The 20,770-nt window shown below is 33.4% G+C and overlaps 2 protein-coding genes across 5 annotated transcripts in view; one reads left to right on the forward strand and one right to left on the reverse strand.

The window, feature by feature from the left end:
* Positions 1-2,629, forward strand: part of Pde6c (phosphodiesterase 6C) — a 48,506-nt gene extending 45,877 nt beyond the window's left edge. The window contains exons 20-21 of the mRNA XM_015500029.2: positions 256-415; positions 2,412-2,629. Coding sequence (XP_015355515.1) covers positions 256-415; positions 2,412-2,476 — 225 coding nt within the window. The 3' untranslated portion in view covers positions 2,477-2,629. The remainder of the gene's footprint in view (positions 1-255; positions 416-2,411) is intronic.
* A 1,494-nt stretch (positions 2,630-4,123) lies between these two features.
* LOC107154493 (protein FRA10AC1) overlaps positions 4,124-20,770 on the reverse strand; it is a 31,508-nt gene continuing 14,861 nt past the window's right edge. For 2 of the 4 annotated variants that reach the window (XM_048801769.1, XM_015500134.2), the window contains 6 exons: positions 19,449-19,562; positions 18,246-18,288; positions 15,615-15,733; positions 11,184-11,222; positions 7,011-7,089; positions 4,124-4,498 (listed from right to left, as the gene is read on the reverse strand). In XM_048801769.1, the coding sequence (XP_048657726.1) occupies positions 4,456-4,498; positions 7,011-7,089; positions 11,184-11,222; positions 15,615-15,733; positions 18,246-18,288; positions 19,449-19,562 (437 nt within the window). In that variant the 3' untranslated portion in view covers positions 4,124-4,455. The other 2 variants (XM_048801770.1, XR_007347069.1) reach the window with 2 other exon arrangements.

Consider the following 20,770-nt stretch of genomic DNA (forward strand, 5'->3'; position numbering starts at 1 on the left):
TCACTGTTCTCCATAGTAATTTTGAGATGTGACCCTAATGTCATTCAGGGTGGAATAAAAAGTGTGAGGACTCAGATGTGAACCACTTGAGCAGACCTCCTGAGCAGGCAGGAAGGACTGTACCTCCCAGTCCCAAGCCTCAGAGGCACTTAGTTACGCTCATCCCAACAGATCTGAGCACTGCACAGCGCCTTACAGCTCCTCTGCATGTGAAAAATACCAAAACTCAACTTTCCAACCTAAAATTTTCTTTAGGAGTTCTCACGGTTTCACAAAGAAATCACACCCATGCTGAATGGCCTTCAGAACAACAGAGTGGAATGGAAATCTCTTGCTGACGAATATGATGCAAAGATGAAGGAAATTGAAGAGGAGATGAAAAAGCAGGAAGAAGGAGAAGTGGTAGTAGCACAAGGTGAGATGGATTCTGCTTTTGCTCCTTACAAAGAAGCCAGAGGTCAGGGTGAGTTGAATGTCACATGACAAAAACATAAACAGTAACTGTAAAATGAGTCCTGCTTTCCTGATGCAGACTGGTAATTAGTGGTTTTCAGACCCCAACCCCCAACATCCTTCAAAAAGATCTTATGTGTAATTCTATATAGATTTGACAGGAATAAACTGAAGTAGAGGTTGAAGCTAGGTGTCTTTGTCCCTCTAGAAGGTGGCTCCTGAGGCACCTCTGCAAGACTGTAAGAACAGTATCAAAACCAGAGTCTGAGATATCAGGGATACATAAGAATACAGCTTTAGACTGGTGTACCCCATTAGCTATGAAGATTCTGGGCAACTTGCTTAACCTTTCTGAGGTTCATGTTCTCTACCTAAGGTGGCTTAGAAGATGCCCAACTTAAGGAAGTCCTATATGTAAAGCTGGCCAAAGGGGGTGACTTCAAGGACACTCCCCCATATTTTTGTTTCCCAGATGTATCCACATGGTGCTGTTTTACCTGGCCTGAAATTCTATTCATATAGTCATTCATTCGATTTAACATTCAGAAAGCCTGTTATAGTGCTTAGGTGCAACTATTAGTTCATCAAATGACTGAAATGTCATCTTGAAAGTGGAATGCTAATTTCTGTCTTCCAAGTTTAGCATTCTAAAGGTTTTGTAAAGAATTCTGATTGACAATAATCCACATGGAAACACCTTGAAAGATAAACTTCCTTTAGATGGTTACATTTGGTGCCATTTTAATCAATTTACAGAGGATATTTTCCTTAACAAATTTAGGGGGGCATCCTTCAACAAAATAAAAAGTTCCTGACTCTCCATATGCTTTCACTGATGTATTCATTGAGTATCAAGGACCCAAGTCAGGCAAGCCTTGGGGAAAAATTGTCGTCCTTATCTCCAAGAGTTACAATGGAGTGGTGATGGGGGGAGCTACACATTAAGCAATCAATGCATAATCAATGTGCTGATTACAAGCCTCAGAGAGAGTATGGGTGTGTATGTGGATGCATATGCCAAGATCTCAAGACAGTAAACTTGGCTCACACAAAAAGGAGAAGTGAAAACACTGAACATTAAGAAAAAGATGTTGAGGGCTGGGGCTGTAGCTCAGTGGTAGAGGCAGTAGGTTCCATCCTCAGCACCACATAAAAATAAATTGGGCTGGGGTTGTGGCTCAGGGGTAGAGCGCTCGCCTTGCACATGTGAGACCCTGGGTTCGATCCTCAGTACCACGTTAAAAAAAAAGAAAAAGATGTTGAAATGCGAATAAGCCCAGTGTAATTGAAGAACTTAAAAACTGGTATGGCTGGAGTCTAGAGAGAAGGAAGCTACGGCATTAGATGAAGTTAGTAGTTCAGGGGCTACCAGAGAGCAGACTGCCTGGGGCCTGCTGAGGACTATTGTCAATAGAGGGGTTCTGACAGGAAAGCAGGAAAATCTGACTTGCACTTCAAAAATATGTGATTTTTACCAAGCTCTTGGAAAGTGAGTATTCCTTAGTATTATTAAATTTTCCCTTTATCCCAACATTATGATGAAGAGACAATCAGGTCCTTTAAGAGGCTCCTGACATTTTATTATTCAGTATACTAGAAACAGATCTTTTTACTTACATAAAAATTAACTTCTGAATTTTTTCTGGTACACACTGAATTCTTTGTAGACTAAGAATATTATTTTGTATTCCTTGGTTATCAACTTTTGTGCATCAAGTAAATTCCCACATTAAATAACCTCAATGAGAAACTGATATTAATTGGTTAACCACTTGTCAGATTATATTTTTTAAATGAACCAACTGTGAATCAAAATGTTTTCAAATGTTGAAACCCACAGTACTTGCTATAGATTAATATTATTAATTGGGCTATAAAGTTGATAAGAGAGAATATCATGAGATTTCTATATTTACATTAATTCTTATAATAATATTGCTTTTCTTATTTCTTACTAGTTGCTGAGGATTCAGGCGGTGGTGGTGTTGATGACAAAAAGTCCAAAACATGCTTAATGTTGTAAAATAGTCCAACTGGTCTAAACTTCAAACATCATCTTAGTTTTGAAGAAAAACAGAAAACATTAAAAAAAAATACAAAAAACTTCAGTAAATTTCATTCAGCAAATCATCAAGTAACAGAGTTAAGAGGATCACCAGAAAAACTATCCTGCGACTTGTATCAAGAGAATATATATTTTTGGCCTGAAAACCCTGAAGATGAAATAAAGTTCAACAAAAATGCAAAATAAGACAAAAAAACAGGTGCATTTTGGGTACCAATTTGCTTTAAAAAAATGTGGTCCTGAAACTAGTCACAGGTTTAAAAAAGTTTTAATTATATTTACTTGCTAAGGCTGCATAATAGAGTACCTACCACAGATCTTTTTACTTACAGAATGGGTGGCTTAAACAACAGAAATTTATTTTCTCACAATTCTAGAAGCCAGAACCCACCCAGAAGTGCAAGACCAAGGAGGTGTTGGCAAGGTTGGTTTCTCATGAGGCCTCTCAACGTGGTCTGTAGCTGGCCATGTTTCCCCTGTGTCTTCAAAGTCATCCCTCTGTGTTTATGTCTAGTTTCCTCTTCTTATAAGAACACCAGCTCTAGCACAAGGTGCACCCAGTAATATGAATGAATGATAATCAGAATGAATGATACAATATGTATAAATAAGAAATAATAAGTCATCACTTTGGGTAAGTACTGCCATGTACTCCTTATTTCCATTATTTAATGTTGAGACTCCACTTCTAAGATCACATAAGAAATTATTCTTTAAGCTTTATTTTTAAAGTTTTAACCCCTGGACACCAAGTCAGTTCAAATAACTTCCCTTCTCAGTCACCAGAAACTGAGCTGCGGGTAGCAATGTGCCACCACTGAAGGTCTGCCAAATATACGAACTCTGCTTCAGAGCAATTGTAAGGAAGCATAATCTCAAACCCTCCAGACCAAGGGTCCACTGACTGCACTGAGGCAAAGTGTGAAATAGGTATGTAGGAGAATTAATGTTTAAACTATCATTTTGGAGCACTTTTCAAATACTCCTTAAAATAGGACTTATAGGAGAGGGATATAGCTCAGTTGGTAGAGTGCTTACCTTGCATGCACAAGGCCCTGGATTCAAACCCAAGCAACACACACACACACACACACACACACACACACACACACACAAGAACTTTCATCATCTGTCATTATGTTGAATGGATTAAGTATTTTAATTTTATGTAACAATCTAAATTTATCATTGAACTTGATACATAAACTCATACTTGCACTACCAAATATAAGGATCTATTTTAAAAGGGTATTTAGATATTTTTCCAATTAACATTAAATTCTGTAGGAATAGGACTATATTTTTATCATAAGAATATTTAATTACATATATTTCACTTCTAATAATTTTACTTTTGGACCTTTTAAATATTTTTCTTAGAAATCAAAATTCCTTTTTATTTCAATGTAAAGTTGTGAGATGAAAAAACAATACCTTCAAGAAATGAGGGAACTTTCACATGATATTTAACATTAATAAACCTAACGCCAATTTACTATTTTCTAACAAGTTCAGAAATGATTGCATAATTATTTCCTAGACAGTTTCTTTACAGCAATGCCTAGCACAGTGCCTTACATGTAATAAAAGCCTGATAAATACTTGTGGAATTAATGAATAACAACTGTTTAATAAAAGGAAAATTTCTGATATTAACCCTTTTACAGTAAGACAGTAAATTACTTAGTTTTCAACTTCATGCCAATCATTTCATGTTTAAATGTATATCAAGGAGCTATGGATGAAAGAGAATTACAGATGAGCATCTGATGGGAAGTGTGTCTGCTAATGAACTCAGGAAGCATTAGACATCCTGAGAGTGGCTGAATTTTTATTTCCAAAGACCAACCACTCAAACTGCAACCTATAGATAAAAATTTTATGAAGTTTTGAAGTATATTTTCACATTAAGGAATGCAGGCTTTCTCTCTCCCATCTCACAGAAACAAATCCTGAAAATACTCATCAAATTCTTCTTCCCTGTTTAAAAGAAAAAGTATGGTTATTAAAACCAATAGAATAAAAAATTATTTGGAGACACATTATGAGATTAATAAAAACACTGAGTCTTGTATGTATCAATATTTCCATGAATAGGTCACAGAGTAATTCTTAAGTTTCTAAAATAACCGAAACCATACTCAAATTTATTAAAATTAAAATAATTTACAAGTTGACACCTCTCCCAAAATGTAATACCTAAGATTTTGCTTTAAAGTACTCTGAAATGTCACTGCTTCTCTTTACTTTTTGATTTACTTTATACCTTCTCTGTTCATTCTCAATTCAAACTATATTCTGCTGAAAAAGTGAATGAAAAAAGTTATTTTTAAGGAAAAAAATACTTGTCTTACTTCCAAAACCAGGGAGATTTTGCTTATAGGTTGCAGACTTCCAAAGCCAGGGAGATTTTGCATAGGTTATAGTATTTTATTATATTGAAAACAGTAAATATATTATGTATTAGTAGCAATAATTTTTTTTTTCAATACTGGGAATTGAACTCAGGGATCCTCTACTACCGAGCTATAGATACATTCTTAACCCTTTCTATGCTTTATGTTGAGACAGGGTCTTGCTAAGATGCTGAGGCTGGCCTTAAACTTGTAATCTCCTGCCTCAGCCTTCAGAGTCACTAAAGATTACAGGTGTGCACCAGGCCTGGACCAAGAATCTTATATCTAAAACAAAGAACAGAACTCTGGAAGGAGATATGAAATTAGATTACAGGGCTGGGGATGTAGCTCAGTGGTAGGGTGCTTGCCTAGCATGCATGAGGCTGTGGATTCAATCTCTAGTACTGCCCCAAACAAAAGAAGAGTTCCCCCTTAAGAGTTCAGTGTATAAAAATACTATGAAAAATGTAAAGTACTAAATAAATATGAGTGCAAGGAGCCAGTGTGAGACAGTGGAAATAGCAGAATTTGAAATTGCACCCTGTATAGTTCTAGCTCTGTTATTCATTAGCTATGTGAACAAGTTACTTCTTTATACTCAGTTTTAACATCTGTAAAATAAAGATAATTTCTATTCCCACTTAAGAGTTGTTGTGAGGATTAAATGAACACATAGGTGTTTTTCTTCTTCTGGGAACACAGAATAAAATGGATAATAAAAATTAGCCTACTGATCTCTTTTAAAAAATTATCTTTTAGATCAGATATGTCTAATAGGACCATATCATTTGGTTTAAAATAACTTAGAATGCATAAAGCCAACAAAAATATGTCCAAATTGAAAGGAAAAATTACAGAATCAAATAGAAATGATTAAAGAATCATCTGCAATTTGATATTCTCCATATGCTATTTTTTCACTAGTAATAACAGTACTAACTATAGTTAGAAAACTACAGAAATTATATATATGAAATTGGTGAAACCTCTACATGGACTTAGATGCTCAATGTCAAAAGAGTTGAATATATAAAAGTTTTATATTATGAAAGCCTTCTTTCATGGGATTTACTCAGGTCTCTTTATTGCCCAAAGAGATGAGCTGAGGCAAACACCTTTTCTGCTATTCTCAGCTATAAAGCCCCTCAAGGAGAGGTGCTCAACAAATGGTTAGAGGTTTAGTCATTTAAATTGAACACCAATATTTTATTTACAGCAAATGCTTTTTAAATAATTTGATCTATAATAATCATACTTTGGGAATTCTTTGAGGGAAGAAAAAGGTTGCCACAGAAAAAAAGTAATTTTGCTTAAATACCTCTAACACACCTAAATTCTATCACACTGAGGACATACCATATAATCAGCAAAATATTTTATAAGTAGTTTAAAGTAATAAAGTATAGTTGATTCAACAAGATCTCTTTTATGAACCAATATGGCTAGGGACGGAAAAACGGGGACTAAAATTTATTGAGCATGTATTACATTTATTTGTACCAGGTGGTTATCTTCTTAATTCTATTTAATCTTCACATTAAACTCTACATGGTATTTTATCTCCTTCTAATAGATAAAATTCAAGCAGTGAACATCCCAATATATGACAAAACTGACAATATTTCAGCCCATATTCAGTCAGTGTTTCCTCTTCCACCTATAGTAGAAATAAATGCACTGAGTTATCCATCTTTGGGGAGCTAAGGTGGGTGTTGGTAAGTCTACTTCTTCACCTGTATATATCTTTAAGGGGTTCTTCAGTAGGGATTTTTGACAATCACAGTAACATGGAACAGACTGCCCTGGAAGTTGGTAAATAGTCTTCTCTAAAGAAATCCAAGGAAAGACCAGACCATTTGTTAGGAGGAGCTGATGAAAGGTGTATTCACCACGAGGAAGATAGAGACAGACATTGGCTATTTATGACCATAAACAATGGCTGGGAAAAAACTTTCTTCTTACCAGGCTAGCTAGTCATTGGTATTAAACTGACATTCATGATGTTAAATTTTTTCCTTGTTATCAAGAGTGGCTGTGGTCATAGCTACTTAAAATGGTTAAATGGGTCTGTATTATCTATTAGTATGAGTACTTACTGTGATTTTTCATCTGTCTCTGGTAGTGGACCCTTCCAGAGCTCAGACTCGGAAACGCTTTCTTCCTCATCAGAGTTTCCTGTTCATTTAAAAAGACATTTTTGAAAAACGTATTATATTTAAAACACATTTTGAACTACTCATCAATGCAATTAAATTAATGTTGAACTTAATTGCAATTCAAATTCAATTTTTATATGATTCTCTGGAAATTTAATTCACTCTTCCAGGTACAATAAATTATTTTAATTAATAAATAATGTGACAAATACCAGAGTCTCAGCAAAAAGGCCAAGAATTAATGTCTCATGAAAAACTTCCCTAAGTTACTTTGCATTAGAATAGCAATTCCAACATTAACTCTTATAAGAAAAATTTTCTTGCAATATAATTGATTTAGTTTCTTCTTTTTCTTGGTCATCAAAAAAGAAATCAAAGTTAAGATTCTGAGAAAGCATATTTATATTAGGACCTATACCTCAAGAACTGAATTAGTATATAAAATATCCAGTTAAATTGTGAAAAAATTATTGTCAAGACATTTACTTAAATTAATGCTAATTAAAAGAAGAAGCCTGTTTTGGTGAAGAAACAGTTATTCTCAAATCATTCAGAGTAAAAATTCTGTAATCTTTTTTCTTAAAGAAAATATGGCAACACAGAACAGTTTAAAAGCACGTAACCTTTGACCAGTAATGTTGCTTTTAGGAATTCGATTGTTTACTTCAAATAAATAAGCACCTCAGATACATATGTATGAAGAAGCACACTGTAAAACAACAAAACATGATAACCTAAGTCCCCACCAATCAGGGACTAAGATTGGTTAAATGAATATTTACAGCTGTTCAAAAACTTTAGCTCATTTGTATGTGTTGCCAAGGAAAAAGATCTATGCTATATTAATTTTTTCAAAGTTACAGAAGATATGCACAGTATTATCTACTTTATGTTAAAAAATCATTTATACTTATTATATGTATATAATGTAAGTTTACACATGTATATTGAGTTTGTAATGTAAGGATCAACCAAACTTTCCAGTGCTTATATTACTAGGATCCTGGGATACTTTTACTTTCTACTTTAAACATCCAAATTTCTTGTATATAGACACTTCTATTCTGAAAATGTAACAAAATGGACATGTTTCAAATCAATCTGCTAAAAATTGTTAAATACTGAGAAATATATTATTAGATAATAAACCTTTATGCCACAAAGTAATCACATTAACAAATAATTCCTTTCCAATAATGACCATTACTCAAGAACTACTCTTGAGGTACTAGTTCTAACAGAAAAATATGCTTTCTATAAAAAAAATCTGAACTTGTCTTTTATATAACCAAGAAGAAACTAAATCAAAGACAACTATGTTACAAGAGATAATTACCTTATAAGAGTTAATATTGAAATTACTAATTTAAATCTGGCCTGTCAATACAGAATGTCTCTTAGTTCAGCACAACACAAAAATATAACAGTATTGATTTGCCACGGTGGTTCTCTTGCCTGTTGAACTTTGGTCCTTGAATCAATGTGTGTATCTGAACTTTGGTCCTGAGTCTACTGTGGCACCAATTTTAACAAAAATGGCAAAAGTGGGGGGAAGTTGGGGACTACTGTTGTATTTCTAGTGATCTACATACAAATGATGACAAAATTATAATGTCTTGAGTAAAAGATTCCTGTTTTATTGGAGGCCATTACCAAATCTGCACATGTGAAGATAAAATTCATCAACTCCTATTTTTATAAAAACTCACCAACATGAGATAAAGTGCAGAAAAACTACTTAAGCCTAACAAAAGTAATACTATGATGTTTCTGTTAAGATGTAAGAAAACAAAACCTACAAAGTCTTTAAAAATGGGGAGCTAATAATTTCAAAAAGCCTTACCACTACTACCTGTTTTCCAGTTCCCTCCCAGGAGTACTTCCCAAATTCCAGCTTTCCTACACCAATTTTCTGATACCTAACAATCCAATTTTACGAAAAAAATCAGTTTAGAATAATATTATAAAATAACTCCCTTTGAAAAGCATCTACTGAAAGTAGCCAAATATCCTTAGAGAAGCAAGTCTACAAAACTTGACTAAACAACCTCTAAGATACCTTACAACATGATTAATCGAAAATATTCTGGTTCCCTAAGGGGGACAGTCACTACAAATCATTGCTATAACTGCTACAACCTGTCAGAGGTGGGAGAACTGTTGCTAAGGAAATAATAGGAAGAAAGGTCAATACAAAATGATGTTCTTGTATCAACACTATCAAATCTCTGCAGTAATTACTGGCAAGTGAGGATCAGAATCTAAGTCAACGACTCTCAGGTAGAAAGACAGCTTGGAGGTCTTTTAATCCAAACTTTATCCAAAGAATGAATCTGTCATTGCAATATCTCCAATAATAAGCATCAATTCCACTATGTTCAAATACACAATTTCCAAGGCAGCCTATTTCTCCTTTCCTTTTGTCAGATAGTTCTAAGTGACAAGTTTTTCCATAAATTGAGGCAAAAAATTGTTTTCAGGCAATTTTTATCTGTAGACTCCCAGTCTGTCAACTAGAGCCACCAAAAAAAAAAAAAAAAAAAGTCTTCAACATAGTAACAGCCTTCACAATATCTGCCGTTTCCACATCCACTTCCTTACCTCTTCTCTCATCCCTTCACTTTTCTCCAATCTAAACCTCTGCAGTTCCTCCAATATTCTTCCTACAGCACAATTTCAAGTTCTCTTAATACCTTAGATGTTCTTTTCCTGACCAGCTTCAAGTCTTCAATATTCCCTTTAAGGTGTGGTACCTAAAACTGCATGCAATTTTCCCAAAAGCTTTGAAAATGAAAGCAAGTCTATCATTTTGGTTTTTGCGGATATTATATAATACCTAAAAACTCACTCTACTGAAGAAAAGGCAAATGTCTCCAATAATCATGATAACAAACAGACAGGTCAAACTTTACAGACTTGACTTTTGATCTGATCAATTTCGGAAAACAATCATTTTAATGTCTAGTATTTTTCTTTTCTCTGATTTAACAAAGTAGGTTTCTTTATATCCATTTTACAACAGAAGTGAGACAGAGATCAAATCATTTATATGTGGATCTGTATGATGTATCTGCCAAAATTAAGGTACAAAGAGTAGATATTTGATTCACAGTTGTTGGTGGTAAGGTAAAAAGGACATAGACTTTAGGGTTATAAATTTGTTTAATATTAGCTCTATCATTAATTATTTGACCTTGAACAATTAAATTCTCTGGTTCTTGGGAGATATACTGTATAGCACAGTAACTATAAGTCATCACAAATTGATGTCCTCTCTCATAAATCCACAGCAGAGTCTTCTCTCAAAACTGCCATGAAAAAGTTCAATACTGAGTTCTCTTTATTATCTTACGTACTGTTGATGGTATCACTATTTGGTTTGGCTGTTAGAAAGAACAGTGACAAATCTGAAATCTACTTTTGCAATGATGCAAAACTTTTTGGTACTTATTTGTCCATATCAAATTTACCTCTAGCTTTCCATTGCTATTTCACCTTATTTTGCCATTATTTTGATTTTTGTTTATCTTTTTTAAAAAACTATATTTTTAAAGTCATAGAGCGTACTATTTGAACTACAGCAAGTAAAAAATTTGCAGCAAATATTCAGTAAAATCCAATCTATTTTGATCCAAGCTTGTAAAAACCACAGGACTAATTAAAATACTAACCAGCAGCAAGCAATTCTCCTTTCCATGCACAAACCATACACTTCAATCAATCAAAATCACCAGATGATCACTCAGACTCAAGTAATAACTTTGGCTTACCTATCAACCCATCCTCCAAATTTCTTTTTCCTTCCAACCCCACTGCTGCCTCTCCTTCTGTTCCTTCACATTTTTACAATGTGAAACTGAAATGTATATCCATTATGTTCAGTGAAAAAAAATTAAATGTTCTCTATAGTTAAAATAAGATAAAATAACATTTAATTTTCTTAATTGGAAAATAAACATTCACTTTTGGCCTTCTTTCTATGACTTTTCTCAAGTAATACCAGAGCAAAAAAAAAAAAATTCACATTAAAGCAAGATAAAATTCATGAGAAACCCAAACTGCATACTTTGAACTCACATATTTCTATTTAATAAAGAAACACCTGATACTTACTGTTTACAGAATCTTCTGATTTCTTTGAGGTTGAATGCCCTGAAAAGGAAATAGCATTGTTTTATTAAGCATCATCTTGGGGTTATGCAATAGTTGTAGCTATAACCATAATTCTTTCCCACAGTCTAACTGGTTTATATTCTTGTAGATGCACTTCTTTGTTTTCTAATCTTTCAGGTTCCTTGGTCTTCTCTCCTCAATTAAAATGTTAGGTCCCTTTAGGGAGGGATCACATCTTTCATATAGCCTGGAATAACTAGCATAAAACTTAAAAAAAAAAAAACCCTCATGGATTGCAATATAAACAATAATTTCTCACATTTGGGGAGATGGTCAACATCTGAAAGTAGTTTACAAATCAATGTTCATTTTCTACAATATTTTTCCACAGTCATTTACAGGTAAGAATATGGCCTTTGCCACAGTCACATACAGTAGAAAACACACCTAATTATGTAATAAAAAATTTCCAACTTTAAAATGTAATTCTTTACAAATCAATACTATAGAGAACTTGATGCAATAAGACAACAGGGGAAATGTTTCTCAAGGCTAATAAAGTAAAAAGGAACGGTATCAGATGGAGAATAATGATTCCTCTAACATCCCTGGATAGGTCTCATAAGCTATAGCTTATGGCCCCTTGAAGGCCACAAACATTGTTGTGTACTACAAATCACACTGGGACCTTGGTAGCAGATCTAAAGGGAGCTGAGATTGTGTATTTTCTAACAAGCTCTCAAGTGATAATGCTGCTGGACAGAGGATATACTTTGAAAAGCAAAACTATAGAATATCCTTTCAATCATGATACCAGGATTGATTTCTGAGATTCTTTCAATGCCGAGATACTGGCTGAATTCACTGATTCACCTAACATTTACCAAATGCCTACTATGTGGAGAATGCACTGTATTATATGTTGGAAATGAAGAATTAAATAAACTCCAAATAAAAGTTATTTTTCAGAAAGAAAAAAAGAATTAAACAAGTCACATAGTCCCTTCCTTCACAGAAAATAAATTATTCCAGAAGTCCTACATATTTCTAAAGTAGAAGTGCAGACTGCTACTGTGATATGTAATAGGGATCCAATGTTATTTGGAGAGGAGGTTGAAGGGTATCAGGAATGAGCTAAGCTAAAGGATGAAGTGGCATTTGGAAGAAGAGTAATGATGAGAGAAGTCAGATCTTGAACTTTGTGCCAAGACAGTTGACCTAAGTGTCTTTTGTCTTTATCTGTCAAATCAGACTGGTCTTCAAAGTCAAGTTATTGAATCTAATTTTTTTTTCTCTCCATTCATTCGTTGAACAACCAGCATCCAGTTGTCCATCCATCCATTCGCTTATTTAACATTTCCTAAAATGGTAGCTTGAAGCTATGGGAGCAAATAGTATCACACAGGAAGAAAACAGAAATGCCTAGGTAAAAGCCCTAAGGAACTCTTAACACCTAAGAGTAACTCTAACACCTAAGGAGGAACTGGGCAAAAAAGGCTGAGAAGCCAGAAAGACAGAAAAAAAACTGAGATATTAAGTTGATCTGAGAAGAAGTATCAAGAGTACAAGTGCGCCAGTGACGTCAAACATTTATTAATTACTACTCAAGCTTGTGCCAAATTAAGGTGATTTTGCAACAAATCACATCAAGATGGAGTCAGTTCCAGATGACACCAGATATGAAGATAATGAAAAATCCCACACAGTTTTCCTAAAAGTTTGCTAAATTTAAATTGGTCTTATACCATAGATGTTGGGGTGGCTGAGAGAGGAGGCTGAGGCAGGAGGATCACAAGTTCAAGGTAGCCTCAGTAACCTAGAAGACCCTATCTCAAAATTCAAAAAAATTTTAAAGTACAGGGGAAGTAGCTCATGGGTTCGATCCTCAGCACTACATAAAAAAAAGCTATATTTTAGAAACACTGTTCTCTAAGGTGCTCTTCATAGAAAACAAATAAGAAACACATGTCTCAATTTCACTGTGCTTTGATTTTATATTCCTGAATCTTCCCTGAAACCATTTCCAATGTCTTCATTCTTTTATTATTATTTATGCCAAACATGTTAGTGGTGTGATGGGGACAGAGCAGTAAATATGCAGGCAGAATCCCTGCCCTCTCTGGACTTTTAAGTCATTGTCATATGTGTAATGAAAGAAAGTTCCAGGGGCTGTGACGGCATTAAAAATGAGGGTCCTAATTTAGACTTATGGTGGAAGACAGAATAGGAAAGGATCCCTGGGAAACAGTATTAAGTTTAGACCTGAAGAATGAGTTGGATGGAAACAAGGGTTTTAGGAAGAGAGGAAGCAGCATCCATGCAACCCTTAAAATGGAAAGAAACATGGCATTTTCTAGAAACTGAAAGCCTGAGTGTGAAAGTGAGGGAGAATGTGATGACAAATCAATGAGCAGAACAGAGCAGTAACCTAGGAGAGAAAATATGGTGGTCTGTAACAGGGTAGAGACGATTTGAGGAATCTATACTTGGGGTAAAACTAATTAGATGTGGTGACAAATTAAATATAAATAATGAAGGCATTAGGATCATTCTCAGATTTCTAATATTGTTTTTTACGCTGATAGAGATGTCCATCTACTGAAATACAGAACACCAAAGGAAAAACAAGTATAAGTAAGATCACATGCACATGTAGGTACAATCTGAAGAGTCCACCTCCATCCAGCCACTAAATCCTGTTTTGAATAACCTCTTATGAGGTAGAGATGAATTCTTCTTTAATTTGGAATAGGCAGTAAATAACATGGCATCATAATTATGATACCAATGCAACAATATTATAAAATGTAATGATAAGTGCAACAAATTTCTCAAAGGGTACATAAAATATTTTATTAGCATATCAGAAAAAATAAAAATTTGAAAATTCAAATGAGATATTTACACTTGTTAAATTTTTTTTTAGGGTTGGGAAATGATTAAGATAAAAGGGCATTCTGCTTTAAATTTTAATTTTCAATAAACAATAAAACAACAATTTCTTCTTACCACCTACCAATTCTACCAATTCTAAAACTTGGTAATATTATATACTTGAATATTTTAAACTCCATCTACATAATGAATATATGAGATATGTAAGAAGAAAAAATACATGTAAGAATGCAAGATATCTAATGATCTTCATAGCTGGAGCGAGGGAGCCCTCTCCTGTCCAAATATTATATTAACATTTGCTAGAATCTAGTTCAACCTAACACTAACTACCTAGTTTTAAGTCTGATTCACTATAAGTAATAGCTTTTACTCTTTATTACAGGCTGAAAAGGCAACTAGAAGTAATTTTCATAACAGCTACTTATGTGCCAGGTACTAAGCAAAATGCCTAATGAATTACCTCACTTCAACATACAAATAATCCTATGAGATAGGTAATGTTATCATGGCCATTTTACACATGAAAAAACTGAGGCTTAGAGGGGCTGGGGTTGTGGCTCAGAGGTAGAGCGCTCACCTAGCATGTATGAGGCAATGGGTTCGATCCTCAGCACTACATAAAGTAAAATAAAGACCTTGTGTCCACTTATAACTTCAAAAAAACCTGAGGCTTAAGAGAGCTTAAGGACTGGTTGGGGATATAGCTGAGTGGTAGAGCATTTGCCTAGCATTAGCATAATTCCCTGGGGTCAATCCCTAGCACAGCAAAAAAAAAAAAAAAAAAGAAGAGAGTTAAGGAGTTGAGGGAAAAGTAAGCACTTGACTGATGATAAATTTGAAGGCACAGTTATATGCCAATCTTTCTCATTTCAAAAAGCTCATAAACCAGGCATGGTGGTGCACATCTATAATTTCAGGTACTTAGGAGGCTGATGCAGGAGGATCACAAGTTCAAGGGTAGCCTCAGTAATCAGTAAGACCCTATCTCAAAATTCAAAAAATTTTAAAAGTACTGGGGAAGTAGCTCAGTAGTTAGTAGAGTGCTCCTGGATTCAACCCTCAGTCAGTCACTCACACACAAAGCTCTAAGCCAGTGAAAATACTTAGACATATTATAATAAAAATCATAGCATTGTAATCTTATACTATCCAACTATAAAATTTTTACAGTTTCCAAAGTGTCTTTCACAGACTTCTTTGATTCTCCACAATAAGCCTGATTAATATGGAGGCCACATATTCAAATTACCCAAACATACATGAGAAAAGTAAGCTCAAGAAGTTCATGTCCAAAGTAATAAATCCAATAAAGCCAGGATTAGAATGCTACTTACAATATTATACTAGCTGCCAAAAATGAATCAAAATCAACACTGTTAAGTTGCTAAAAATTAATATCTAAATTCTTAACTAGTTTCCTTTCAACAACTATAAGACAAAATTCACCAATTATAATCTATATTTGAGATAGAGCAGATTATATTTCATATTCAGAAATGTAAGTACATATTATATATCTTAATTTCCTTTTACCTTTATCTTTTTTCTTGGAGGCCTCTTTTGCAGAAGATAATTTGGATTTTTTATGTGATGATTCGTCACAATCTTTTTTGGTTTTGGCCTTTCTTTTTTTTGACTTGATTTCTTTTCTCCTTTATGTTAAACAACATAAAAAAAGTTAACTTCTTCAATTGAACTTAAAAAAAAAATAAAAACCAATGAGTTAAAATATTTATTTTAAAATGTAATTTGTGTAATATGAAACCTTAAATAAATCTATATATATTTTAGGTTAATATAATAAAGACAACTGAAAGATAATGAAGCCTAAACACATTGAGACAAAAAATTATTTTTTATAAGTTTTATACAAAACCTTCATAAATACAAATTGTAATTCTACCTAATTCCTCCTTTCTATATTCTCTCATTCCGCCATTTTAAAAAAAATGCAAAAAAAAGCAAATCTCATTTCCCTTCACATAATTCATATCTGCATACACACTGGATGAACACAAATAAGAAACTACTGTAACATCTCTAAACACTAGTAAACAGAAAATTCTTCTCTTAAGAATGAAAGAATGCAATGCAAGTATGATGGAATAGACGGAAGGGGCTTATTAACTCATATGTCAACTTTAGGCCATTTGTAATTTATCCTCTTACTGGTATAACTTTCTCTCATCTAGGTCAGGTTTATAAGCTGGTCAGTACCATGGCTGGCAAGCCATCAATTTTAATTTGTTCAGAAAAGAAATACTAAATAGAAAAAGGTGACAATTCTGAAAATGTAACTGGCAAGGAAAAAGAGGATTACTTAAAAAAAATCCAAATTAAGGTNCAGATGAGGTAGAGAGGGAAGATGGGAGGGGAGGGGAGGGGGGATAGTAGGGGATAGGAAAGGCAGCAGAATACAACAGTCACTAATATGGCATTATGTAAAAATTGTGAATGTGTAACTGATATGATTCTGCGATTTGTATTTGGGGTAAAAATGGGAGTTCATAACTCACTTGAATCAAATGTATGAAAGATGATATGTCATGAGCTTTGTAATGTTTTGAACAACCAATAAAAAAAAATCCAAATTAAGGTAACTACACCAAATGCTATAACACTATTCACACAGCAACCATTTTTCTCTTTCAGCAGAATCATTTCAATTTTGAAATGAAGCTCAAAAGTCAAAGTCAAAAGACATACTTGAATCAAAGTGTGAAATATGATATATCAAGAACTATGTAATGTTTTGAACAACTAACAATAAAAAATTTAAAAAAAAAATGTAAAAAAAAAAAGACATCAAACTAGTTTCAGTGTCATGGATAAAAAGAAGAAATAAAGGGTTAGGCTATTCAAGTAATCTAAAAAGTTCTAAAAAAATTTCCTATACAGAAGGAAAAGGGTAAATACTAGAAATTATATTGACCAAATTATATTATTATATTGTGTGCATGCACAAATATGCAGCAACAAATTCCATCATCATGTACAACTACAATGCACCAATAAAAAATAAAATGGATACTCTTTGACAAACAGTATAAAGAAGTTGGCAACACCCTATGCTCATGAAAAGATAAAGACAGTATGTGCCAGATATCATGGGTAATGCAGCAAGGAAGGCTGTAAGGATTAAAAAGTCAAGTGGCTTCGTGGTTTTCATCTTCTAAAGCAAGGAAGTTAAGACACTTGGATTTCTAAAGCATACCACTACTGAGGAACCTAGAGCACCAGTTCCTCTGAAAAGAGTGCAGTGTTTCAGGGTCGCTGAAACAGGAGGCTTAGCTGAGAGTGTAGATCAGGAATGCTTACACTCCACTCCACAAATGCCCTCCCCCAGGTTTGCATAGTCAGGCAGCTAGTTACTCCTTCCCCTTTAGTCATTTCTTGAGAAATCAAATCAATGAGCAAAATTAGGACTTAGTATTCATTTTTAACAGCTAAAATATTAGATAGGCACACTTATACTAAAGCTGATTTTAAAGTCACGTTACTCAGGAGCTGAAACCCGACCCCTACAGTAATGGCAAGTCACACAGATTTTGGCTGAACACTTCAGTGCCAGGGACTATGCTTGATTTACCATATGCCAGGAGCTATATCAGGTATTCTATGTGCTCTTTTATTTATTCCTTTAGCATCCCCACTTTTTTACAGGTGATAAAAATTGAGTCCTACAGATGGTAAGCCTAGTAAGTTAAGCAGCTAAGAGAAATACTCAGGTCTGCTTTCAAAGCCCATGATTTCATATGCATTGTACAGTGTAGGCCACAAGTACTCCCTCCCACCCACTCAATATGGCAGGCACATTCGAGTTCATTCATCAATAGGAGCCTGATTTTAACATTTGAATAAATTCTCTGCAACAATGACAAACTCCGGTTAAAACATTACCACAAGAACCATTCCCTGAGGTCTGCTTTACAACATAATTTTTAGAATATTATGGTATCCCACATAAGCCTTCACATTTAAAAGTGTTTGGTTAGAATAGAGATGGTGATTTTCCAATTACCTGTTTTATGTGGTTATACTTTCTACAAATCAAACAATCCATCCATCAACTACCCAAGTCTACAATTAGACATTCAGTGCAGGTAAATGACTACGTCTGAGATAACTAAACACTACAAATGGCATTTAAAAAAACAATGTTACCTGTGATGAAAATTTAATTTAAAGGAACATTCTTGGCATAACCCTAAAAAAACACAAAAACAAAAACAACACTGAACTGCTGAATTTGAATAACTACACTGTGACTCTACTTTTTAATAACCATACATTTTTCATTTCCTTTATATTTCTTTACTGTAAGAGAGCAAACAAGTAATTTGAAAAAAAAAAATCTGACCTTACCACCTCAAATACTACATATAGACATTTACTTCTAATAAAAATTATACTAGTATGATTCAGGAATCGAAATATTTTAACATTTAAAAAAGTATTATAAATTTACTGTTTCAGAGGCAGCATTAACATGTCTCACAGATATCTGATGATAATAATAATATAATAATTTGAGTATAGTTATTTTCTCTGAAGAGCTTTAAGAATTTTCAAATGCAAAGGAGCTTTTCAAATAGTTCCATAATTGTGGCCCTTATCTCACTCTATAATGGCTTTTCCTGATGAGCACTTCCATAACTCAGAAACCAGTCTGTAATAATCACATGTCCTACATTTATTTAAGATCCAGAGAAAGTTGAAGACCATTAACATGACAAGAGGAGCAGCTGACACACAAACACTAAAGAAAAATAATAAACAGATTCTAATCCATGCATATTAAGGGAAACTGCTTATTTTTTAGTATGTTCCTAAGTTTTTAAGACCGATTTCAAAAATAAGTCTTTCTAAAATTTTTCTTTATTGACTATCAAAGACAATGGGTTTATTATCCACACCACAACAATATGGCTATATAATCAGTCAATGTGAGATTTTAACACTGCTTTCTGTGATACTCTGCCTGTTAGACATGTAACTTAAGAGACATTTGCAAGTTAATGGAGATCTTCACTCTACAAATTATCAGCTTATATTTGACAGTAGAAATGTTTTACTGAATGTATATGAACAAATATATAACAATGAATCCCACCATTATGTATAATTACACTGTACCAATAAAATATGGAAAAAAAATTTTACTGAAATGCCACTATGTATAGCTAAGCATGTAAAAGGTGTAAGCTCAAAAAAGTCTCTGAGACTTTGGAAAGCTCTAAGAAAAAGGAGCACTTCCAGGAAGAAATGTTAAACATTTTAAGTTGAATTTGAAACAGTCTGTATATTTTAAATTCCAAATTAAAAGCTTGGAGGAAATCAATTTTATCTCTCCTAAAGTCAACTTACTTAATTTAACAAGTGCATTTCTCTTTTCACCATGTTCAATATAACCAAAATTAACTTCCCAACTCTTTAAGCCTTCTTTTTCATCACAACGTTTATTTCCACAAAAAAATTGACCTGCAAAAAGGAAAGAAATATTAGCTATGGTAGTTGACAGTATTCATCTATATAAGCTGTTACTATCTCTAAAATTTACTTTTAAAATATGTAAAATCAAACACTACAGTAAAACTAATTTGTATTATGTGCAAATAATTATAACAGAAAATCTAAAATTAAATTTATTTCAAAAAGTATGTAAAATCTTAGCTAAAGTCAACATTTAAAAAAACTGACCACAATAATGATCTTATGTTCAACAGATGTTTATTAAAGTATCAAATTGAGGGGCTGGAGTTGTGGCTCAGCGTTAGAGCATTCGCCTAGCAAGTGCAAGGCCCTGGGTTTGATCCTCAGCACCACATAAAAATAAATAAATAAAATAAAGGTATTGTGTCCTACAACTACTAAAAAATAAATATATTTTTTAAAAAGTATCAAATTGAAGAGCTGATCTGTTACAAAAAAAAAATCATTCTCAGTCTCAGAATTATTGCTTGATAAACTGTTTATATTGAGATAAGTTTTAGTGAATCTCCCCTATTAGGGAATCTTACACTTTGTAAAGTGAAGGCATTGAGTGAACTCACCAAAATCCTGAAAGAAAATAAGCATTTTCCAAAGTAAATGTATTTAATATTAAAATTAATATTTGAAATAACTAGCATAGCATTTATTTAAATAGCATCAGTAGGCATAAGAATATATTTAAACCTCTTGCACTCTGGGATGAAATACACTAAGTAATCAAACCTGATACTTTAAATTTTAGAATCACCTGTTGCTAATATTAACAGATCACCATGTTCACTATATTAAAACTTCCAAACAAAGGACTAAGGCTGACTGATGATCCAAGGGAGAAAAAAAAAGAAAGAAAAAGAAAAAAGATACCATGCAACAATTATTTACTTTGGCAGAAAAAGATAAAAATCAAACTTTAATTTATACAAACAAAAAAAATAGTAATTTGCACCAACAGCAGCAAATCTGAAATAAGCAAATTATTTTTATAAAAATAAATTTAGAACATTATCATCCAAAATGCCAATTTCTAAATTAGCCTTTTAACTCATTCCAAATAAATGCTTAACTGAATTTACATGGTTAGTAATGGCTGCTAAAATGGCAACCACAAATTATAACTTAAATCATAGTTGCTCTCTTCTTCTCAACTAATTCCTTAATCAGTTATATGAATTTAGAAAATGTCCATCCATTTTTTA

Source organism: Marmota marmota, unplaced genomic scaffold (assembly GCF_001458135.2).
Source record: "Marmota marmota marmota unplaced genomic scaffold, marMar, whole genome shotgun sequence".
NCBI lineage: Eukaryota > Metazoa > Chordata > Mammalia > Rodentia > Sciuridae > Marmota > Marmota marmota.